Source organism: Anopheles darlingi, chromosome 2 (genome assembly GCF_943734745.1).
Source record: "Anopheles darlingi chromosome 2, idAnoDarlMG_H_01, whole genome shotgun sequence".
NCBI classification, from domain to species: Eukaryota; Metazoa; Arthropoda; class Insecta; order Diptera; family Culicidae; genus Anopheles; species Anopheles darlingi.
The window spans coordinates 12,232,789-12,254,271 of record NC_064874.1 but is presented as its reverse complement, the minus strand read 5'-3'; the positions used below and the strand labels follow the sequence as shown (position 1 = coordinate 12,254,271).

Genomic DNA, 21,483 nt, shown 5'->3' with positions numbered 1-21,483 from the left:
ATTGCTGTACCATGGTGTCAGATATGCCGGAATCGCAGGATATCGTTCGGTTCGGAGTCGTCGGGTCTGATCCTGGTTTTGGATCCGTCCGTTTGGGACTTTCCAGTAATTGCTTGGCCTGTGCTGGACAACGTGCCAACCATTCGGTCGTTGTCGCTCTTGTACGGTCTACCTCTTCTTCGTCGAACCCGGAGAAATCTGCTTCAGGCGTCGGTGGCCGTAATAGTGTTTCGCCCTGCTGCTTTGTCAGCCTCTTGTTGGCATGCAATCTAGCAGCTGGTTTATCGTCGTCCTCTTCGAATCCAAGGAAATCTGATAACAAACAATAACAAAAGGCGTTAGATCGAACAAGTGTGAGTGGTAGTGAGAAGTGTCTTTTACAATACCTTCCAATTCTGGCGATACCGGTCGCACAGGTTGAACTATGTTGTCTGCATTCAGTTGGTACACATCAAGGGTAAAGATATCCTTGGTTCGAACGTCAACTCGCTTCATGACCTGCAACGCAAAGGATACTTGATGGTTAATAACAAATCTACAAAGCGGAATCAACGGCTAAACCGTTTACACCATACTTACGGCCTGCTTCAAGGGACGATATTCTGCCGGTAGCGAGAATGCTAACTGCTTTCGAACAAGTTTTTCTGGCAGTCCAAGCATATTGAGAAGCAACACCACCGGCCGGATAGCTACCGGTTTCGGGATAACAATACCCCGACCGAAGCTAATGGAAAGAGTTTCATCTTTCTCCGCGGCAGGCGATTGCGTCACCGATGAAGGATCTCGGTCCGCACCGATGCCTTCGTCCACACTGAGCCGCAATGCTTCGCTGGCCGATTTATCACCGGCCTGTCCCTCCGTCGCTCCATCCGCACTGGGTTTTACCTCGGTTTCGTTTCGTTCCAATGCAATCAGCTCATCGTCAGGTGGATTATCGTCGGTGCTATTGAGCGTATCCATGCCAACAGTTGTTCCATTGGTATTTTGTGTTGAGTTGTTTTCGATTCCCGATTCGTTCAAGCTATCGCCCAGTCCGGAATCGTTCGTCTCGAAACTGCCGACCATCGCTGTAGCATCTTGCGACAGGCGTGCTTCCGCTGCCGCCGACAAACGCTTCTCGTCTTCCGGGCCCATGAGCTCGAGGATCGGATCCGTGCGATAGTTGCTGATGCGGGCCTCCATTAGTGCTTTCTCGAAATCCGACGTATCCTGCACGTCGATGTTGTGTTGGTTGCGTAGGTACTCCGGTGGCAAGAACATGCGGCATTCGCGGGGTTGCAAATTCAGTATCGGTTGCGGTAGCGCGATTCCCAATTGGCTACATCGTTCCCGTTCAAATTCCTGTTGCTCGTGCAGCATATCGATAACGTCGCGTCGCTGGAAGTAATGTTTGAGGTCGTGTTCCGGAATCAGGCCACCGGTTTTCGAATCGATAAAGTTGAGAAACACTTGATAGTCGAACCGTGTGCCAATCGAATCACCGGACTCCGGATCCAATATGGGATTCCGGCGTACCATCCCGTGGCTCGATAGCAGGGATCCGATTTCCGCCTCATCTCGTAACCGGTTCAGTATTTCCGCGCGCCGTTTGCTGGGTGCACCAGCACGAAGCTCATCGCTCATCTCCTGCATACGTCGCACCTTCGTACGCCTGTCCACCTCAACGAATCTTGGCGGTTCCATAAGTTGCTCGAGCGGCACCACATCCTGATCCTTCACGGTGAACTCGATCTCGTCGAAATCGGATTCTTTGAATTGTTTGAAGCGAGCCGATCGCTTGCGTCCTTCCTTTCTCGGCGCAGACGTTGCCGTGGTGCCACTCCCACCCTCACCCTCTTCCCCGGCGTTTTCATTCTTCTTCCTGGTCTCCTCCTCGTGTTCTCTCATCTTTTGTCCGTGGTTCATATGCATGACCATTTCATCAAGATAGTCCACCTTCCGAGCGAAAATCATGGCCGCACAGCACACCACCATAGCCGCCTCCGGGAAGTTCGGATTGGGCCGAAGGGCAACATACTGTGTGAGGCACGTCTGCAGGTCCAAGTTCCAGCAGCGTTCCATTTTTTCCGTGGCGTGCATCAGCATGCTTGCGATCTTCTCCGGTCTATCCAAGGAGCCATCGAGTTGGAGGGGCCCGGCCTCCTCGTCGTCGTCATTCATGGCATGCTGTGATAATTGTTTGGGGCGTTTGGAAGGCGAAGATACGAGTTTGCTACTCCTCCCACCCCCTCCTCCTCCCCATCCTCTGTATGGTTCTTCATCCGACGATGTTTCGCTCTCTTGCGGCTGCCCGGATGCCGTTTTCCCGCGATTTGTTCGATTATTGTTTGTCCTGTGAAGAAGCAGAAGAAAAAAAAGGAATCATGCCGCGTGCGCGGGGGTGTTGGCTTCTTCTTCAAGCAGGAAAAAGCGCGAAACTGTGTACAAACCGCTTCATTTCGGCAAGCTGCAGGGCTTCGTTTGTTGATTAACTCGAGTAAAACTGCGTATTCACCGGGACGCTTTTCACATTTCCACCAAGAAACCGAAATTACACCGAAATTTCCACGAGAAATCACGCTTCTAAACCAAAACAAAAAGTTTTGACGCCATTTTCTTTTCGCGTTTCCCCATCTAACCAGATTGAGAGCCTTCCCCCAAGAAACCAAAGTGAGTGCCACAAAACAGACCGACGAGAGGTGCTCCCTCTCTTTTTGCGCTCTTTTTCACAGGACCAATCTATAAAACGTAGAATGGATTTTCAGCACTATATTTTTAGTTATAATTTTAGAAATGTTTTCCAGCCATCTTCCAAAATACTTTTATTTTCGTTGATCCATGAAAACCTGAAAAAACCCACCCCAACACCTGGCAATCTTGCTGCAGGAGCGTTTTCTTCGAAATGGAACACTCGGATAAGTTCCTTAATAATTTACTATATTTTTCATGCTCCAGTACAGAATACCGCCAAAGGATTATGATTACAAAAACAGGTTAGAAATGAAATAATGTTGGTTTCCTCGACGGGGTCGTGGGGATGGTGTCTACCACGACCGCTCACATCCGGTCGACGATCTCGCACATTAACCGATCCAGCGGATGGCAACCTTCCCCACGACCACCGGCCAAATCCCCCGCCTCGCCCACGTCCATCGGTTCCAGGCCACCGCCCATACGGTCCGCATCGGTCAGATCCGGTAGCGAGGCGAACGCGTTCTTTACCATCTCGCGCACCTTCTCGAGGTGATTCTGGAAGCGCTGGGCCGTCTCTATCCGCTGCCGTTTCTGCAGCTCCATCATGACCCGCAGCGTTTCACGCGCCTGGTGCGGCCGGAACTCGTTCAGCAGGTGGTGAATGTGCACGAACAGCAAATTGAGATCGTCAATCTTCTCGGCCCTTCGCGGACTGTCCGGGTAGTGCACGAGTAGGTCAATCAGATCGAGAAAATTCACCAGCAGCGAGTGATTCAGCTTCTTCAGCTCCTTCCGGCGGTCAAAGTGCTGCGGGTAGAGCCTCTTGAATCCCTGGATTTCCAGCGGCCGGATGATGTTGTCGTCGTTGTTGAACGGGCTGCCGAACATGGTGTAGGCATCTTGGATCGGGGCCGGTGGTTTCGGGGCGCGGTTCTTGCGGATGTTGTCGTCCGTGTACAGGTTTATGTACTGCGCTGGCGGCAGCGGCAGCGAGCTCACCTGAATGGCCTCTGCGTTGGCCATCCTCTCTGTGGTGCTGGAATGCGGACGGAGTTATCGTTAATCGAACTGTTACTGCTTACATTTTAAACTATTTTTACCCGAAAATCTGCCTTCACCAGCAACAATTCCTCGTGGCTTCTTTAAAATCCTTTTTCAACCTCGTCTTTTTCTAGATTTTTTCGCGTTCAGGTTGGCTTGTTGGGTTTTCCGCAGTCTCTTGCACTTTGCTGGCTTAATTTTCCACCGATTACGAGTGCGGCAGTTGGGAAACGACTTGAAATTGCTCTTATCACGAATCTTTATAACGAAATTCACGAAAATTGGGAGAAATTGCTGAAAACTCCAAGTTTTGCAAAAATTTCCAGACCAAAACAACACAGTGCCACACATGCCATTTTTGCTTAAAATTTTGAAAATTTTGCAGTTTTTGTTACAAAATGCTCATACTTTATCGACCATCACTGTATGTGCCCAGGAGTTGTTTATATTGTACGGGTTTGGGAGTCGAGACTGCAGCGCCCTCTGCAGGCGCCACGCTCGAAGTTCGATTGTTTGATTTGGCCGTTAGTAATGCGATTTTGTAGTTTTTTTCTGGCTTTTCGACACGCTTTTTTGGTATTTTCCGTGTTAATGAACCACTCCTGAGTGAGCTGGGAGCCTTCCCCCGACGCGAAAACGCAAAAACCACGGAACATATAACTTTACCTATACCTCTCAGAAAAGTAACTTCCTTAAGGTCAGAGATCACTCCGCGGCCAGCAAAAACAACAAAAGGCAAAAAAGAAACGGTTGAATGCTATCTTCAGCCTAAATGCTAGCCAGATTACATACTAATGTAGCATGGAAAAACCAAAACCGGCTCTTTGCCCGTGGGCCACGATAACATCGCGGCCTAGATTTTAGCCCAATCGCCATATCCGGCATACGGCATTGCAGTCCAGTACCGTCATCCATATTCACCTATGCTTCCCCCATTATTTTCCCTACATATTCACATCCTGACCAACCGACCAACCGGACCGTCGAGTCAGCAACCTGTCATTAGCTTAATTGGTCCGTTCATCAACCGAATGTATTCATCCGCGAGGTGAAAAGAGCTAAAAACAATTCTCCCAAAGTGCCTTTCCCATCTTTACCCGGGCGCACTAGGTGGCGGGTCGGCCGTTTCCATATTTTGTAATCTCACGCTCAAGATGGAAATCACAAAGTGAAAATGTGTTTCACCAGGAGGAAAAGCAAATAAAACAAACGTTATCGAGACGATGGTCCATTGCTGACCACGGTCCATCCATCAACGTGCCATGTGAACCCGGTGCACCTGCTTCAATCAACCACCCTGAGGGTCACCGAATGATTCAAGGTTGTGCGCTGCCCTGGCTATGATGATTGCCACGCGCCTTTACCCAATCTACTCCATTTATGAATGGTATCGCACCGGGATCCCGGGACTTTATTCGGACCCGATTCCGAACCCGAAGAGGCCCGACTGAGCACGTGGCATCGGTTTCGCGATATCAACAGCCCGACACGAACTTCATGTCAGGATACTACCGTGCGGCTGACTGAGGATTGTAGGGCATAATCCTCAGTCACCGGTAAGCACTCGCAGCGGATGGTTCTGGTTCCGAAGGAGCACCACCGTAGCTCGAGGCTCCTCGCTAGTGCAGCTGACGGTAGTGTAAAGCCCAAAACCCAGTTGACGTCCCGAAAGTGATTAATAATCAAGTGAGTGAATGGTTTTTGTTGCTTGCTGCCCCAGAAAGCTGTTAACTAATTTTGTGTCAAACACGCCGGCACTTCAAAGGGTTTATCAGCCAAGTTCAGTGAAGTTCGACAATAGAGCACGGCCAGTGCGAGTTCATTAATCAATTCCGTGTAGTGGCCTCACGGAAACGGGGTGTGTCGCTAGGATAAACGGAGTGTTGTCCTTCAACAACATACACCCACACACACACACACACGCCCGGCCGAAGAGTATTTAAATATTCCGCTAACAAGCTAACTATACTTGCCAAGTGCCGAAAAGAAAGTGCCAGCAGCGCCCGTAGGAGCTACGCGGGAATGCGTCAAAATGTTTGTTCTTAAATGTCGCCAAAAAGCCACCCGCAATGAATGATGATCGTCGTAAGGCATCGATATAAATCACGATCATCAGCTTCGTCAGCAGCAGCAGCAGCAGCAGTACCATGATTCATTCCTTTCCGGGGAGGACATGGAATGGATACTGCTGACGAGGCAGACAGGCAGGCTCAACCCGCAACGCGGAGGGTGGTAAATGATGGGGCATGATGAGCGAACTAAATCATCGGCATTGCCATCGTCGTGCATCCTATCGGAGGGCTAGTGATTAGAAGGCCCTGCCTTCGTCGTGGAAAACCGCGTAAAGGAGGAAATGCAAATTGAAAAGTGTGTGTGTGTCCCTTTGTGTGTGTGTATGTATGTGTGCGTGTGTTTGGGGTAAGTGGTGGGGTGTTTGTGGTGCTTCGATGATTGCCGAAAGAAAAGATTAATTGAAATCCTAACCGCAGCGAGAATACCTTGGAAAGAATTTGTCTCAACAACACCTTTCTGCAGAAATGCTCCAACGCTAAAGTTTCCATTTCACTGGTGCGTGTGTGTGCTTTTGTGTAAATTTCCATTTCCGGGTTCCAGGTTCCGGGTGGCAGACCTCAACCAGCCCATCACCGTTCGTGAAGTCGTGTAAAGAGAGAAGGGGCTTTTGGTGAAAGTGAGTGAGTGTCGAGTGTGTGTAACCAACGGGAACGGGAGCCACGATCCGTGACCACGGGAAGCGAGCAGTAGGCGGGGCTGAAAGTAAAATAAATTCCCGCAAATAACGTCGAAAAACACGGAAACGGAGTGCCAACCAGGGACCGTTCGATGGTACTGGAGCTGGAGGGGTAGTAAATCCAGCCGGAAGCAGGGGATGCTGATCGGGCGCACACGTGTGTACGGGCTCTCCGCGCTGGACTGCCGCATGCTGAAGGGGGACCTTTAACTTACTTGTTGGGGAGGGGAGGACGGGGATAGGGGGTGAGCTTTTAGCGAGATGGTTAAGACACTCACCAAGATACGCCTCGTCTGTGTGTTTTATGTATGTGTGCCCCTGTGCGTGTGCGATGGTAAAAATGGTCCGCGTGAGTGCACCATGGGGGAGGTGGGAGTTTAACAAAATTTTAATTAGGTTTTTGGCACCCCCCCACCCCCCCAATAACACCCCTTTGCTTCACCGATTTCCCCGGACCCCGTCTGATGAGACCAGAATACATGAATTCAATTAGGAAATGTGTCGACATGGCGTGTCGTGCGGTCATATTGGAAGGATTAGCAGCGGTGCGGTTTCCATGCCGCTCACCCTGAGCGGGTTGATCGGTCAGTCGGTCACCCCGTTGGACGGTCAGTCAATCCGAAACTGGCGCCACGCTTCACACCGTTCTACAAACATCCGGATCCCGATCCACACTACGTGGTAAAGGTCTATTGCTGAAAGCTGAGAGCAACCGTTTTCGTTGACCAAAAGCTGGCTAGACGACGCACACACACACACACACACATAAACACGCTTGTGAGTGCCAAGAAGATTAGTTTGCGAGAGAAAGTTTCCAGTTCCCGGTGGTGGCTCGACAACAGATGGTGATACATGAAACGTTCACACACACAACACGTTCTGGGTATGCTGGCAATGTAATGGGACCTAAACATGGCTCACAACACTGTGCCGAGTCCCAGTTCACATTTCTTTATCTACGAAAAAACGAAAGCAGTTGGACCCCGTTTTGAATGTTGGGATTTAGAAAAAGGGATTTACTGGCATGGGGATTTAACAGCAACTGGTACCAGATCTGGATGAGATTGCGAGACCGACAGGAGTTGGTGAATGGGTAACAAAAACAAACCTGTTACCAGAACCAGCAAAGGACAAATTGGTGCGAATTGTGCCTTGGAAACGACGAGCGGCAAAAAAAAGCGATTATCCTTCAGCGTCAACTCCCACCGCAAGCTTACCGTTGTTCCTGATTGAAAACGTAATTTAGTGAGCTCATTTGTGAGAGGGTCCGTTTATGAGGGCTTTACGATTATTGCTTCATAACCAAACAAATCTGCAGGGCTGTACGGGGTCATTAACGAGTATTTATGGCGGTACTCTGTTCTGCCGGTGACCTAACATTACTCCCACCGTACTGTACCGTTGTTGATGGGCAGAGGTAGTGCGGTGTTACTTGAAGACGAAACTTGTAGACCGGAACCGGAGTTCCCCAGGATAGTCCAAAATGTCCAAGAGCTGGAGGGGTCAACGGCACAACTGTCACGGTGTGGAATGTGATTGCGTTTACCAGGCAGCAGGCAATCGATTGAGCGTCCAATATAGGACACTGGAATGCATGCTGCCGATATTGCTTCGAATCGAAGTCGAAGGACGAGATCCAAGTGGCTCTGTGGAGCAAAATTCAAGCAACCATCTGGTTGGCATCCCTGCAGGAAACCATTTGGCAACACTGGGCGAGGTGACGGTTGACTCGGCGAAAAATCCAAGCTTGCCTCGGATCAAAATCCTCCAACAAAAGGTACCCAAGACGCCACCGTAGCTTCTTCGGCCCGTCCATTCTTTGTCATAATAAAAATGAAAAAAAAAGAAACACGAAATGCACAGGATAATGCGGAAAGGTAAAATCAAATCCCATCATCCCACAACCCACCAACCCGGGGGCGATAGCACTTGAAAATGATTAAAAAGTCGGCCCCGGAGGTAAATCCGACTTGCAATATTTTTTTTTCTCTCGTTCGGACGCCTTCTTGGATAGGTATAGACTTCGCCAGAGGACCCCAGGATCGCAATTTAATTAAAAGACGGAAAAGCAATTCACCTGAAGCGGGCCGGTTGCTATTTTACTCTCGTTACCATTGTAGTGGCGTTCAAAAGTTGAAGTAGACGACTTTAGCTGCCCATTAACCCTCGGGATCGGGCGAGCTGAAGCGCTATGCTGGAAGGGAAGGAAACCGAAAAAGATTATGATTTATCAGGTCTGTCTTAGAATGCTTAAATGCTGTTGAGAGGTACTTGCACCCTCAGCTAAACTTTCCCGAACGCATTTCACGATGATGGTGAGCACATTAAGGGGGCGGCAAGTGTAAATTGCCCGCGAAAACCCGAAACCCACCGCTCGGTCGGTCGGTCGGTTTGGTGATGTAGAGCATTAAACTTTAATGAGTATCACCCCTCATCACCCTTCGCCTGTGCATCCTCGGTTTGGGGTGCGTACACAATCTTTTGCGTGCTCTCTTAAAGGACGAAAGCTGGCTGCAAAGCTGACCAAGTCGCTCCAGCAGCACCACCACCAGCACCACCACCAGCACCAGCAGCTAAGACTTGTTTGTTGTTGTCGAGTTTCGTGCGGTTTCAGCCCCGGACCTGGTGAGGGGTCTTACCGGTTTCAGATCCCCCGTTAAGCCAGCCGTTCCACTCCGAAACGTGACCAACGGGAGGGGGGTTGTGGTGTGTGCGTTTAAAAGAATGATAAAATGAGCCCTCGGGGATGCGGTTGTCGCGTTGCGTTAAGGAAAAAGGCCCCTCGGGAAAGTTCTGGTCCGATGGAGGCGCCTGGTAGCTTGTAGCAGAAAAATGGACGGAAAAGAACGACGCGATGCGTATTCAAAGCGTTCGGATATGTCACCAGTTCCTGTCCCCCTTCCCCTTTTTGAAACGGGCGCATGCTATGCAGGGTCAGCATAATTAATGTTATTGCCGATCGTATATCATCTCCGCATCTCACGTGCATCTCTCAGCTTCAGCTCGTTTATAATAATGTTATTTGTCGTACCTGCTGTTGCTGCTGCTGCTTCTTGCAGGAAAAGACACTCCTCGGTATGTGGGACCAATGAAGAAATCATCAAGAAACACACACACACTCACACAGGCCACACAGACAGATGACACACTCCGGGATGGGACCCTGAAGCCGAGCAGTTGAATCTGTGCACCATCTGTGTGTCGTCGCAATCACAATGCTAAGCGAATATATCCACCATCCCCGGTACCATACCGGAATAGTTACCGGATGTTTGGAGGGGACGGATTACGGTACTGGGCGCTCCTTCTGGAGATACTCGTTCCGTCTGCGCTGAGCTATGTACAGAGGGAACCCGCCACCAAAAAAAAAAAAAGGTAAACCAAATACCAGCATTTCCACCATTTCGACTGTCACAGCGCCGGCGAACGATGGTGTACGACAGGAGGCGAGTACGGTACGGTATACCGTGGGTCTAATGTTGATTCTGAAATATGCCATCATTCCGGACTGCGGACATTGCCCGGGGGGGGGGGGGGGGGGCCGGGAAGAATCCGTTGCACATTTGATGTCTTTCCGGATGGGCGAACGATGGGCCGACGCTGTGGCCGGAAATGTGTTCATAAACATGCATAAAAGCATAGAACCGGGCAATAGGCCGCTCAGATGGAGGATACGTGTACGTTTATGGTGCGCCCCCCCCCCCCCCCCCCCTCCCGCAGAATGGTACCAGACCAGAGAGATCTCTCATAAATCTTTTCCGTTTTCGTTGCCCACTGGTACGGTCCAGTGGCCACCAAATACTGGGCATCAGGAAACCAGTGTGTGTGTGTGTGTGTTTGGAGGTTAAGAAATGTGCTTCTTTCTGTGCTGGTGGTGTGGTTTCTTTCGAATGGTACCAAAATTCGTGCACATTCAAGCGCTACCCAAGCGTACAACCAGTTGATGGATGTGGTTTCGATGGAATCGCCTATACCGATATGCGTTGTGCAAGACCGCGGTCTTGCTTTATGATGAGTATCTCGATGTTGCGTGACCAGCAGACGCGATCTCTCCGATAGCATCTGATGCCGAGCCGTGCCTCTAAACGTGCCAACGAGCTTAGCGCCAGATTCGAGCCTCTTCTCGACAGGAGCAAAGTGTATTAAGGATCAGCTTTAGGCTTAAGGCATGGACTGTAGCTTTCGGATTTTTCGGAGAATAAGAAGCGAGCAGCTGGTTGCTGGATTGATTGAATTTCAGTCGAAAAATACACACTCTCGGCTATAGGTCGCTATGGTTACGATGTTGCTACACACGCAGAAAACGTTGTATGCGGTATCAAAGCAATAAGAAATATTTGTCTGTATGTGTAGTGACACCTGTCAGAGCAAAACGAAAATTCCTCAGTTGAACTCAATTTTCTACAGTGTTTCATACAAACCATATCTTACTTCCAAAAAATAACATACACACAACGCCGTAACAGAGGAAAATGAACCATTGCGCAACAAAAAGCTTAGGTGCGTGTAAAGACAGTCTAACGGGCGTTGCAAGGTTTGGCCAACCAACCGGTGAGCACGGTTTGCTGATTTGTACTCGAGTACCTGTCGAGTACCGGCACCATAACCTGGTATTGTGCTTTTTTTTCTTCTTAAAAATGAAGTAATACAATGGCACAATGCGCGGGCAAGCTGCCAGCACACAGATTGCAGCCGGTTTTCGCCGCCCCCGAGCATTGGAAGAACTGTCAGAAATGAGATTAGTTTTATGCTCTGCCGGTGCCACCATCATCCGGAACCGAAGCGTGAACGATAAGACGAAGAACATTAACCTTCTTCTTATGGGCCGGCGGACGCGACTTTATTATTATTTGCTCGGTCGGTTTTGTTTGTTTGTTTCGTTTCGATTCGTTACTCTTTTCCCTTTCGTGACATCATAACCTGGTGCTGGTGTTGTCCGGGGACGCCCCGCAAATGCCGCCGGGTTTGATGTCGATTTGAACGTGAAACTAAGGGCGGGTAGCCGGCGGCCATGTTATGCATCATTAAAAAGGGCGGTTAAATAAAGTTGCTTTTTCAACCCACTCCCACCCCATTGGTGTGTTATCGGATGACGACAGATGGTGGCCCATCAAACGCGGATGCTGCGTTTCAGTGCGTGTGTACGCGTGTGTGTGTGTGTGTGTGCATGGCGTAAAGCCTCTTCTTTCGTCGAGGACAGTGACTGCTCCACTCTTTTTTTCTGTGCAAAAGGTTATATCCTCGTATTCACACAATTAAATGAAAAAAAGCCCTAAAGCACCACTGAGGGCTTTGACTGCTTTGAGCCCACGGATAAGCCAACGAAACCGCGCCGCAAATCTGGTGTCAATCGACCACAATTAGCTGGTCTTAATGTGAATCCGTTTGATCCCGATAGGAAGCGGCAGCAGCTTATTCGCTTCGATCAATAAATCGATTCCGAGCACATTCCGGGCTGACGGACCCTTCGACGTCATCCGCCCTCCTATCAACAATCTAAATCATAATCGTTTATGATATCATTGGCCTAACGGGTGTTGTTACGACCGGCGTTCCCTGCCCTGAACTCCCGGGAAAGAACCCTGGCCCAGGCCCAGGCCCAGGAAGTTAACGATTAGCATACGAGGTCCGGGAAACCGGAGACCGATTCGATCGAGACGTTGCAGAGAAGGGGAAGTAATAAATTGAACCGCAACATTGCTATTGACCGATTCCACCAGTAAAATGCGCACCGGTGTGAGTGCCAGCGGACGCAGCCCAGCGAATAATCTTTGTATGGGGTTCGGCGCGTGTGGCCATTAATTCGGGCGCTAGCGGGCTCTTATTGGGCATAAATCCGAAAGGGCCAACCTGCGCCGTCACGTGCTAGCGTGAATGGTGGCCATCAAGCACGGGCAGGGCAACCTGTAAACATTGTTAATTTGTTTGTTTGCTGGTGAATGCGAAACCGAACAGGTCGAGGCGTTGTTTACGAAGAAGACCTGGGTATTATCCGGGAAAAGTTTGTTCCCTATCGTCGTATCGCCGCCGCGTCCTTCTGCCCTCTCCTGCCTACTTATACTTTGTTTGAGTTATGTTGTGCTTTCCACTTGCGATCAAGTACCACGAGGCCCGCGAACGTCAGTGAATCGAATTCCAAATTTATGATGCCGTTTCTATCATTGTACTTACGGTGCACGTTGTTGGTATGCATGAATGGAAGGTAATCGTGAACGATCCATCTTCGTTAAGCTCGCACGCTGCACGTGTATTGTTGGTGTCTCCACGGAGCCCCGGTCCTCTGAATTCCTCAAGTTTGTGTTTGTAATTGCGCACCAGTACCGGCGTACCTTTTGTTGTATCAATCATCTTGTTAATGTTTTGTCACAAACAGATACCGTAAACAGCATTAACAATTCATGTGAAGCCGCCAAAGCACGTGGAAGAACGCATATGTGTTCAGCATACAGGGCCAAGCCAAGCCAAGCCTTGGCCGTGGAAGTCTCACAAAGGGGCATGAATTTGGAGTATCTCGACTTAATGGCCAATTAAAGTATTCGGTTTCCTCAGGAACGTGGAACAACCCCAAACAAAATATTATGCTCGAAAGTAATAAAAAAAACACGTATTTTGATGCGGACCGGCAGAGAAGAATGCCACCTGACGAGAATGTGCTTTTGGGAATTCCGAAAAAGGGCCACGTGAGGCCAATTGCGAAGCGTTCGTTGTTTCACTGTTTTTAGGAGTAGAAATTCTGTGGAATCGCTCGCATAAAATTACTCCGAATCGCTACTGACAAAGGGAACCATGGTTTGGGTGTGTGTGTGTGTGTGTGTCTGTGTATTACACTCCAAAAATGTTCCATTCGCTGCATCCCAGTTGGTACGAGAACGAGTTGTGTGCTTTGAGCGAACTAGTCCCTTCCTCCTATTGCAGTAGGCTATGGTTCCTTCCACATTCGAAGTTCCATCGGTACGATGTCGATAATTAAACAAACATTCTGCTTATGCTATGCTTTGAATGTTACTCCATTAATATCGAGTGTCTTGTTTGAGTTAAGTCCTTAGCATACTGTAATGCTGCGCACCTGTGGTTAGAAGGAAATGTTTGAAGTGGTACATCCTCGAAATTCACTCGCGCTTGAGATTCGCTCTGGGGTATTTCTTCCGCATGACATGTACTCTTGATATAAATGAAAGAGAATCTATCCCACTCCGTACTGTCCTTGGTGAAATGGACTGGTAGAAAGTGTAGCAAGCGACCATTCCTACCTCAGGGACTGAACTTAATGAGAGTCCTTAGAACTAGCACCACCACCAAGTTCGGGACCGTATTCCAGTTCAATTCATAACATGATTAACGCATAAAACCTCGTTGTGAATACTATGCTAATGGAGTCCCGGTATCGCTGACGGGGACTAGGTCTCTAACACAAACTTCGCACATGTGTTGATAACCGCGTTATAGAAGCGTTAATTCTGCGCAACAGGAAGTTCATCATTTCGGTCGATTGTGCAAATTGGTGCACGCACTACACCTCAGGCGAGTCGGTGCAGTTAAGAGGGTGCCCAACGGCACACTGCAACTTCCTTCCCCTTTCGCTGCCTGTTACCGCACGGCTAATGCAATTGCATTCTGACAATCGGTTCGATCAACAGCTTCTCCTCCGGCAGATCCGGCAGCGCAGCGGACAATAATGGTTCGTTGAGTGGCTCTGTGAGCGCCCAGGAACCTCCATCGCCTCCATCGGATGGCATTGGATGGAAAGTGGACCAATACCAAGGTCAGCGTGATGTTCCCAGTGAAGTGTCCTAGAGGATCGCGTCCGGATAGCGTACGTTTCGCCGTTGAGTGTATTGGTTCGTTGGCCGAAATCCGGCTCGGTCACGACTGGCAGATGCTTCGGTAAAGTTGTCGAGCTGGTGGTGGTGGTGTGTGTGTGTGTGTGCGTGTGTTCTGTGTAAAAGAGGGCATAAGTGGTGCGACCGGAAAAGACCGGGAACAACATCATGAGTGAGTCCGTCGAGCTGGAACGGTTGATCAACTGTACTCAGGCGACCATCCAGCGGTTTCCCTGGTCAACCGACTACAATACGACCGTGATCAGCGAGCTGAACCGAACGGAGATTCTCGATGTGCTGGGGGAGATGATTACCCGTAGCCGAGGGTACGTGCCCAAGTCGGACGACTTGCTGACACTCAGGTAAGAACCCTCCACCCGAGATGGTTGGACGTTGAATAATTTATCGGAAATTTCACAAACAATCAACGCAATCCCGGTACCGTTGCGCACTTGTCGAGGTGCTTGTCGGTGCTCTATGTTGTAATGTTTGCGCAATGTTCGATGTAATTCGATGATTTTGATTTTTTTTTTAAACAATGAAGTCGATCAGTGTTGCAAATGCTGTGCGCCTTGAATAGCGAGCATACCGGGAGCGAATATTTAAACAGCCAATCACACCACTACCACCGTGGCTACCACGACAGACGAAGCAGCTCATTTGTATTCCTTCATGATGAACGATTTTGTAATTCCGATCAACGGTAAAAGGCGATTTCGAAGCAAAGCGATCTGGAATGGGATAAAAGAAGAAGCTTATCCCTCCCCGTATTTAAATGCGCGATGAACTAGCGCGGTCGAAGCGCTTATCGCGTTGTTAAAGCAAAAAGGATGTTCAGGTACCAAAACGGAGTTCTATTGGTTGGTTCAAATTTTGGATAAATTTGCTGCTTAGCTTCGAGCGTACGAAGAATCCAAAGGATCCGCTGTTCGGGATCGAGTACCAGTAAAAACATCACGGAAAAGTACGTGGAAATTTGAAAGTGATAAGGTTCAATTGTTCAAATCGCACGCGCCAACAATCGCACGTGTGGTCGGTAAACCTAATTGCGTAACAATTGATCGATTGCATAATTCTTTTATTGTTTCCGGCTACCGGAAAACCCGGTTGCAATGGGAGGAGGGGCTATTCAATTATGGTTGCAAGCCAGCAATATCCAACGTGCGAACCGCAGGCCACGGGTAGTTCTGACGAACTCGGTCGGAAATGCCACCGAATCCTTCCAAGTAGTGGTGCCGTTGGTGTGTATCGTTGCCGGGGAAACCGGTTTTGTGAGGCTGTCAGTGGTTCCCACGAACAACCCTTTCGTAGCAAACATACCCACCCACACCCAAGGGCACGTGTTAATTCCGAGTTTCGAATGTTTGCCAACGTTCGTGTCTGTGAGGGCGTATGTGTGTACGCCTCGTTTGTGGTCGCGGTGCGTGGCTTGATGCGAGATGGATGGCTATTCATCGCGTCGATGCCGTGACCTGTTACTATGGGATACGCGCGCTGCATGCTTGCACAACACGTTTATGCTGATTAGTTCGCTGGTCAACCAATGGTGCCACTGGCATCCTGATCGTACCGTTGCGTTACAGTTTAGAGGGGGGGCCGACGGCGGGTAGTCCATTTTTGGGGCGGTCGTTTCTGTGAATACCAATGCCCTGAACGGTCTGCACTTTACATGTCGATATCCATCGATCTCGAATGACTTTAGATGAATGGAAAAGGTGGTGCAGAATGTCATTCCATCATGTAAATGCCATTGCATCGTGCATAGCTAACGTAATTCCGAGAACTAGCGATGCTAATCCGCTGCCCTAGCACTCTATTTATTCTGTGTACAATCGGATTACAGAAGACCAACCATAGCCTACAGTACCTCATGCTAAACGCGCTACCCAAGCATAAGCAATGTTCAATCATAAACTAGTTTGCTATAAAATCCCCTCAAAGAGCGGCACGGAAAGTACTTCCGGGGATGCAATTATTGGAATGACTCAACCTTTTCCTATCGAAGGAAATTGAGCATCGGTTTGGAAAAGTTGCAACGGGCCAGCCTGCGATCGGCCAGGGTAGATTCGATCAAATGTAATTGAATTTGCGGATTTTGTTTTGTCCGAACAAAGCAAGGCAACCTCTGCTCTGCCAAACCTGCCTGCGGTCTTTCGGGATTCCGTTCGGGATACTGTGCACTGGCCACAGGGCCACGGTAGACCGCATCGTTCCTAGAGCTACGCCTCATAACAGCATGCTCCGTTGTCCAATGTGCTGCAAATGTGGTGGAATCTATAAAAGTTTTGCCCGGAAGTTGATTTTCCCGTTTTATGTTTTACGAAGCATTTGGGTGGATCAAAGTCACGCCGGAGGGTTTGTTGTGGCCTTGACGGGCCTTCGATTTTGTTCCAGCCTAAAACGCTAAGTCGATATTGGTTTCTGGCATTGAAACGTGATCCTGTTTGTAGCGAGAAGCTAAGCTAGATTCTGCCGGATTTCGGCGGATTATCGGGATACCCTCGGCAATGGAACGTCCCTGCCAGCGTCAAACGTTTATTAATTAGCCGATTACAATGGCATCCGCGGTACGTTCGTTCGGTCAATCGATTGAACCAGACACACCGATTCGGGGACCGAGCGTCCAACCGAGTCGATCCGCCCCACACGGAAAGGATGCGTCGTTTCGATTAGCGTCCGGGGATCCGGTCCGAAGTGATTTTCCATGGAAAAAGTTTATCGAACGGTGCCGCTGCCGTTTAGACGGCGCGTCTCTGCGTGACGCCGACAATACAGGAATAGCATCGTTGGGATGCTTCGTTGGGCCAGCCGGGTTTCACACGATCTGGCGACATAATCGGATTGTCTGTCATCGGAGCGAGCGCCGCATGTGCTCCTGAAATCATCATTCTAGATTACGGCCCCTCGCTGCATCCCTTGGCCTCCTGGACTGCTGCTAGTGATTAAGTTATTTGTTCCGGCGACGGTCGATGACGACGACGACGACGACACGCCTATTGGTTTCGGTCGCATTTTCTAGCCCAACGCACACAGCGCACTAATACACGCATTCGCTTCTCCTGTGTTCCCGCAGAGAGTTCATCACGGAGTGTCTCTTCCCGACGACCAAGAGCCCGTACGAGCTGCCCTGGCAGCTGAAGACCGCATGGGGCGTCGTGTTCGGTGCGATGCTGCTGGTCGCCATCACCGGCAACAGTATCGTCCTGTGGATCGTCCTTGGTAAGTGGATTTCACCGTTAATGAGAAGGATCCGTTTTTTTGTGTTTGTTGTTTGTTGTTTTTCTCGCTGTACGGTTTTGCTTCTGCTGCTGCTGCTGCTGCTGCTGTTCTGGTTCCCTATCTTTCATCTCTCTCTCTGTGTGTTGCTCTTCAATTTATATCAATGTTTGGAGCCGGATTTTTGGAAAGACAAGTAATTAGCCAACATCAATCTAAACGGAGTTGGTTTCTAAGACAGAAGCGCCAATCTGCACCATCAGGAACAGGAAGTGGCATGACTCGATCTATTCGACGTCAGCCTGAACTGGTGCACGGGATCAATGAGATGTTTAGCATAGGGCGGGGAAATTGGAATTTTCATTTACCGAAAACACGACAACACGAGACGGGACGCTCGTAAATATGCTCGTACGGATCAAAGTGCCAGGACGGATCAAAGCATCAACCTACGGAGAATTGATTCCAAATTGATTTCCATCAATGCACCTTTTTGGATATTTTTCCTTCAAGAAGATCCTTGGATTGGTCGACACAGCATCGCCTCGACTTTGATTCCAATGTTCAGTATTTATTACTAATTTCTGGAAAAGTTACTCGTTGCCATGTGGACGAACACAAAGAGGTTTGTTTTATTGATCGTCGACACACAAAAGGGTAGGCCCAGCGCTGGCCAGAGGTTTCCTATAAGACCAGAGAACACAGGACGATGTTCGGTTTGCGTGTTGCATGATGGCGATAGTTGGCTAAATTGAATTTAATCGATTGATAAACGCATCGCACCTCACATACACACAAACTACATCGACGGAAGCAACGACTAATGGGAATCAATGATTCAGTGATCAATGATTCAGAATAGTTGCCGGAGGTTGGTCGGATAAAGGGCGGTAGGTATGGAGCGTGTGTCTCATTTGTCAACGCAACATGGATTGGTGGGTGGGCCTGTCCTGTCACGATGAATTATTTAGCCATAGGCCCCTCCTCTTCTTCGAATCGATCTCCTTAACGTAACCTCATGTTCATGTGATTTAACCGCGCTTGCTGTACAACCGTACAGGGCAGGCATTTGTGTGTTTAACCTTTTTGTTCCTAAACACTCACACCACCGCCACCGGGGTACATGTTTTGTTGCGGAGCAAAAAAGGCTGACGATTTGTTTTTCCAGAAAAGAAACCATGCTCTGTCACAGCCCAGCAGCACAAGACAAACATGCACTTTAGACTAGCGGGAGTGAGACCACCAGGTGCTCATTATAAAAGCAAAAGCCATTTTGCCGTGAAGTTTTCAGGCAAGGCAACGTTTAATATTCATGCAAAATTCAAGAAAAGGGGAGTGAACGAAAGGCTGCTTTGCTGAAATACAAACAGGTTCGGCAGCGAGGCAGTAAGCGGAAGCGCTGACCTGGGAGCCTAAGCTGGGAGCTGTAAAACCTGCGTAGGACGTACGTATGTAACGATGCGGTTCGATGCGAAAGGTGACCACCAGTCACCAATCATCTTAGCAAACCATCGCTGGAGCACACGGAGCATGCTTCTTTTCATGTCCTGTCGCCTAGCGACCCCGATATCGATACGACCATCGATTGGCACTAGAAAGTTCTGGCTCGATGCATGCCTTTTTGCGTTTTTGTTTTCCACAGTACTCTATGCTGTCCTGTTAGCAGGTGCGCTGGTGTTTGATAGCGGAGCGTTCGAACTGGTATCCAAGGGGAAAGCAACCTCAACCTCCACCAAACAATGTCATCGTTATGCAATGTCGGTCGCTCTCGGTCGGTCGGTCGGAGAGGTTCTCTCTCTCTCTCTCCCTCCTTACCTGAGGCGTTTGATCGTTTTCGATGTATTTTCGTTCTGATCTTTTAATTAATTTTGTCTAGAGCGTCGCCATTACATAACTCGTCAGATGTCTCGAGATCTGTACAACGGGCAAGAGAGAGATGGAATGAGAGTTTGAGAGATTTTCTTCAGCACAAACGAAAAAGAAGGTTTGGTTCGTAGATCCCTAGCGCCTGCAGGCTAGTTCATTCGGGGGGCTAATGTACCGTGACTGAGACTAATTAAGTCAAATTAATTCGGCGCTGGTGCCCGAATGGTAGCGCCTTTAGCGGGGCCGTTTAAAACTGCTCCCGAGCGACCAATATTAATTGATACTCATTGCCCAAATCCCGCCCGCCTCATCGGCTGAACTTCGTAGCATTTATTCGCCTTTTCTGGGGTTTGCTGTCCGCCGGCCAATTATGTTTGGTGGAACTGTTGAAAATTGAAATGTCCCCACGGTGTTGGGCGTAAGATGATCGACTTGAACGGATCCTAGTTAGCTAGAATATCTTGCTTCACCTCGCTAGGTTCTTCGATTTCAATTAGCCAACCATTATCCGACCCTTCGACCTTTTTCTCGTGATGGGGCGAATTACTGTCCCTTTGCCTCGCCCAATTACAGTGACCGGCCGTTTCCAATAGCTCGAAGGGCACGACGTGTTGTCAAGATGTTGTTGACGATGACGCTGCTGGCGCTTCTGCTTCAATTGTACTGCATTAGCTGTGGCTGCTACGAAGAATGGGTCATCGCGCTCCGAGCTTTAAGGTTTGAAGTCGCGTTTCATCGGACAGTAAACATCCTGTTGCAGACAGGCATCCGTTTTAGCTGCTGGATATTCCACGTGGGGGTTTTCTCGGTTCGTTAGGCACCGTCAGCAACACTTATTCCAAAGCAAAACCAGGGAATTCGTGGGACCGATCCGCCGGGCGTCAACAACACTTTGATTCACTTTGAAAAGACTTGATTGTTGGTTGAACGGATTGAAACCGGCCAGATTTCGGCTGAATTCGTTTTCCGTGAACAGCATCTAGCTGGAAACGTACCTCGGTGGTTTAGAATAAGCTTTGGCTCGAGGCGCAGACACCTTCCGAGAGGGGAGGCAGCTGCAAAACGCATCCTGAATTCTCTTCCAGGAACCAGAGCAAACAGCGAAGCCCTGTACAGCTTCAAAAGTTTACAAAACACCCTCCAGGGGTCATGCGTGCGTACTAAGCAAACTTTTTTCCACAATCTGCCCGGTCAGGGAGTTTTCCGTTTCGACGGAATTTAGGTAAACCTCTCGCGTGTCACGTTCTACGCACTGCGTTGAGATGCGCACCAGTGGGTGCACCCTTGCAGTGGCGGAGTCTGGTGGTCAGTAAACCAACTACCATCACCGTTGGCTACAGCAGCAGCAGCAACAGTACCTTCTCCAGTACATGCCCTATCGCTTCCAATTTTACCCGCTATTCTGTGCCTTCTATGTGTTTCCTTCATGGTTGTTTTTTGTATGTTTTCCGGTGGAAAGTTCGCGCAAAATATGCTCTCGAAACTGCACACAATGGGCACTGCTTGTTGCAAAAGGGGCGCGCATGCACCGGTAACACTCCGCGAATGAACGATGTATAAAGGCATTTTTATGGTATGGCACAGAGAGAAAGTATGTAAAATAATGAAACCATACCATTTCCTTCGTTCGTGCGTTGGTTAATTGAAACCAGCATCCTGTTCCTCTTTACGTGGCTTAATTATTACGTAAATGAATCTCATTAGTAGCAGCAACAGCAGCAGCTGCAGCAGCAGCAGTAGCACAGTAACAGAGAAAGAATGCGAAGTGTTCGCGAAAAGCGCCGGATGAGTGTTGGCACTGCTGTACTCACATCCGCCACCGGGAGTACAATTTCGGGGTTCGTTTTCATTTGTTCCTTTTTTTTTAACTCCCTTCACCCGTTTTTTTTTATCCCCACAGCCCACCGGCGGATGCGCACCGTGACGAACTACTTCCTGCTGAATCTGAGCGTGGCCGATCTGCTGATGTCCTCGCTCAACTGTTCCTTCAACTTCATCTTCATGCTCAACTCGGACTGGCCGTTCGGTTCCGTCTACTGCACGATAAACAACTTTATGGCCAACATGTCCGTCGCCTCGTCCGTGTTTACGCTCGTCGCCATCTCGTTCGATCGGTAA

At 49.2% G+C, this 21,483-nt stretch overlaps 3 protein-coding genes across 3 annotated transcripts in view; 1 reads left to right on the top strand and 2 right to left on the bottom strand.

The window, feature by feature from the left end:
- Positions 1-2,567, bottom strand: part of LOC125952496 (uncharacterized) — a 3,836-nt gene extending 1,269 nt beyond the window's left edge. The window contains exons 1-4 of the mRNA XM_049681978.1: positions 2,430-2,567; positions 580-2,332; positions 387-498; positions 1-312 (exon numbers count right to left, since the gene is read on the bottom strand). The exon at positions 1-312 is cut by the window's left edge and continues 1,269 nt beyond it. Of these exons, the coding sequence (XP_049537935.1) occupies positions 1-312; positions 387-498; positions 580-2,332; positions 2,430-2,437 (2,185 nt within the window). The 5' untranslated portion in view covers positions 2,438-2,567. The remainder of the gene's footprint in view (positions 313-386; positions 499-579; positions 2,333-2,429) is intronic.
- A 328-nt stretch (positions 2,568-2,895) lies between these two features.
- On the bottom strand, positions 2,896-4,055 carry LOC125952517 (mediator of RNA polymerase II transcription subunit 7). The gene is made up of 2 exons (XM_049682024.1): positions 3,774-4,055; positions 2,896-3,709 (listed from the first exon to the last, which is right to left on the bottom strand). The coding sequence occupies exon 2, from the start codon at positions 3,694-3,696 to the stop codon at positions 3,037-3,039; it is 660 nt and encodes a 219-aa protein (XP_049537981.1). The 5' UTR covers positions 3,697-3,709; positions 3,774-4,055; the 3' UTR covers positions 2,896-3,036.
- Positions 4,056-14,384: 10,329 nt separating this feature from the next.
- LOC125952511 (tachykinin-like peptides receptor 86C) overlaps positions 14,385-21,483 on the top strand; it is a 30,572-nt gene continuing 23,473 nt past the window's right edge. Inside the window, exons 1-3 of the mRNA XM_049682015.1 lie at positions 14,385-14,645; positions 17,357-17,502; positions 21,266-21,479. Of these exons, the coding sequence (XP_049537972.1) occupies positions 14,452-14,645; positions 17,357-17,502; positions 21,266-21,479 (554 nt within the window). The 5' untranslated portion in view covers positions 14,385-14,451. The remainder of the gene's footprint in view (positions 14,646-17,356; positions 17,503-21,265; positions 21,480-21,483) is intronic.

What these genes read in the sequence shown, in the direction of transcription:
- LOC125952517 (XM_049682024.1), bottom strand. Translation starts at nt 3,696, where the DNA reads ATGGCCAACGCAGAGGCCATTCAGGTGAGCTCGCTGCCGCTGCCGCCA.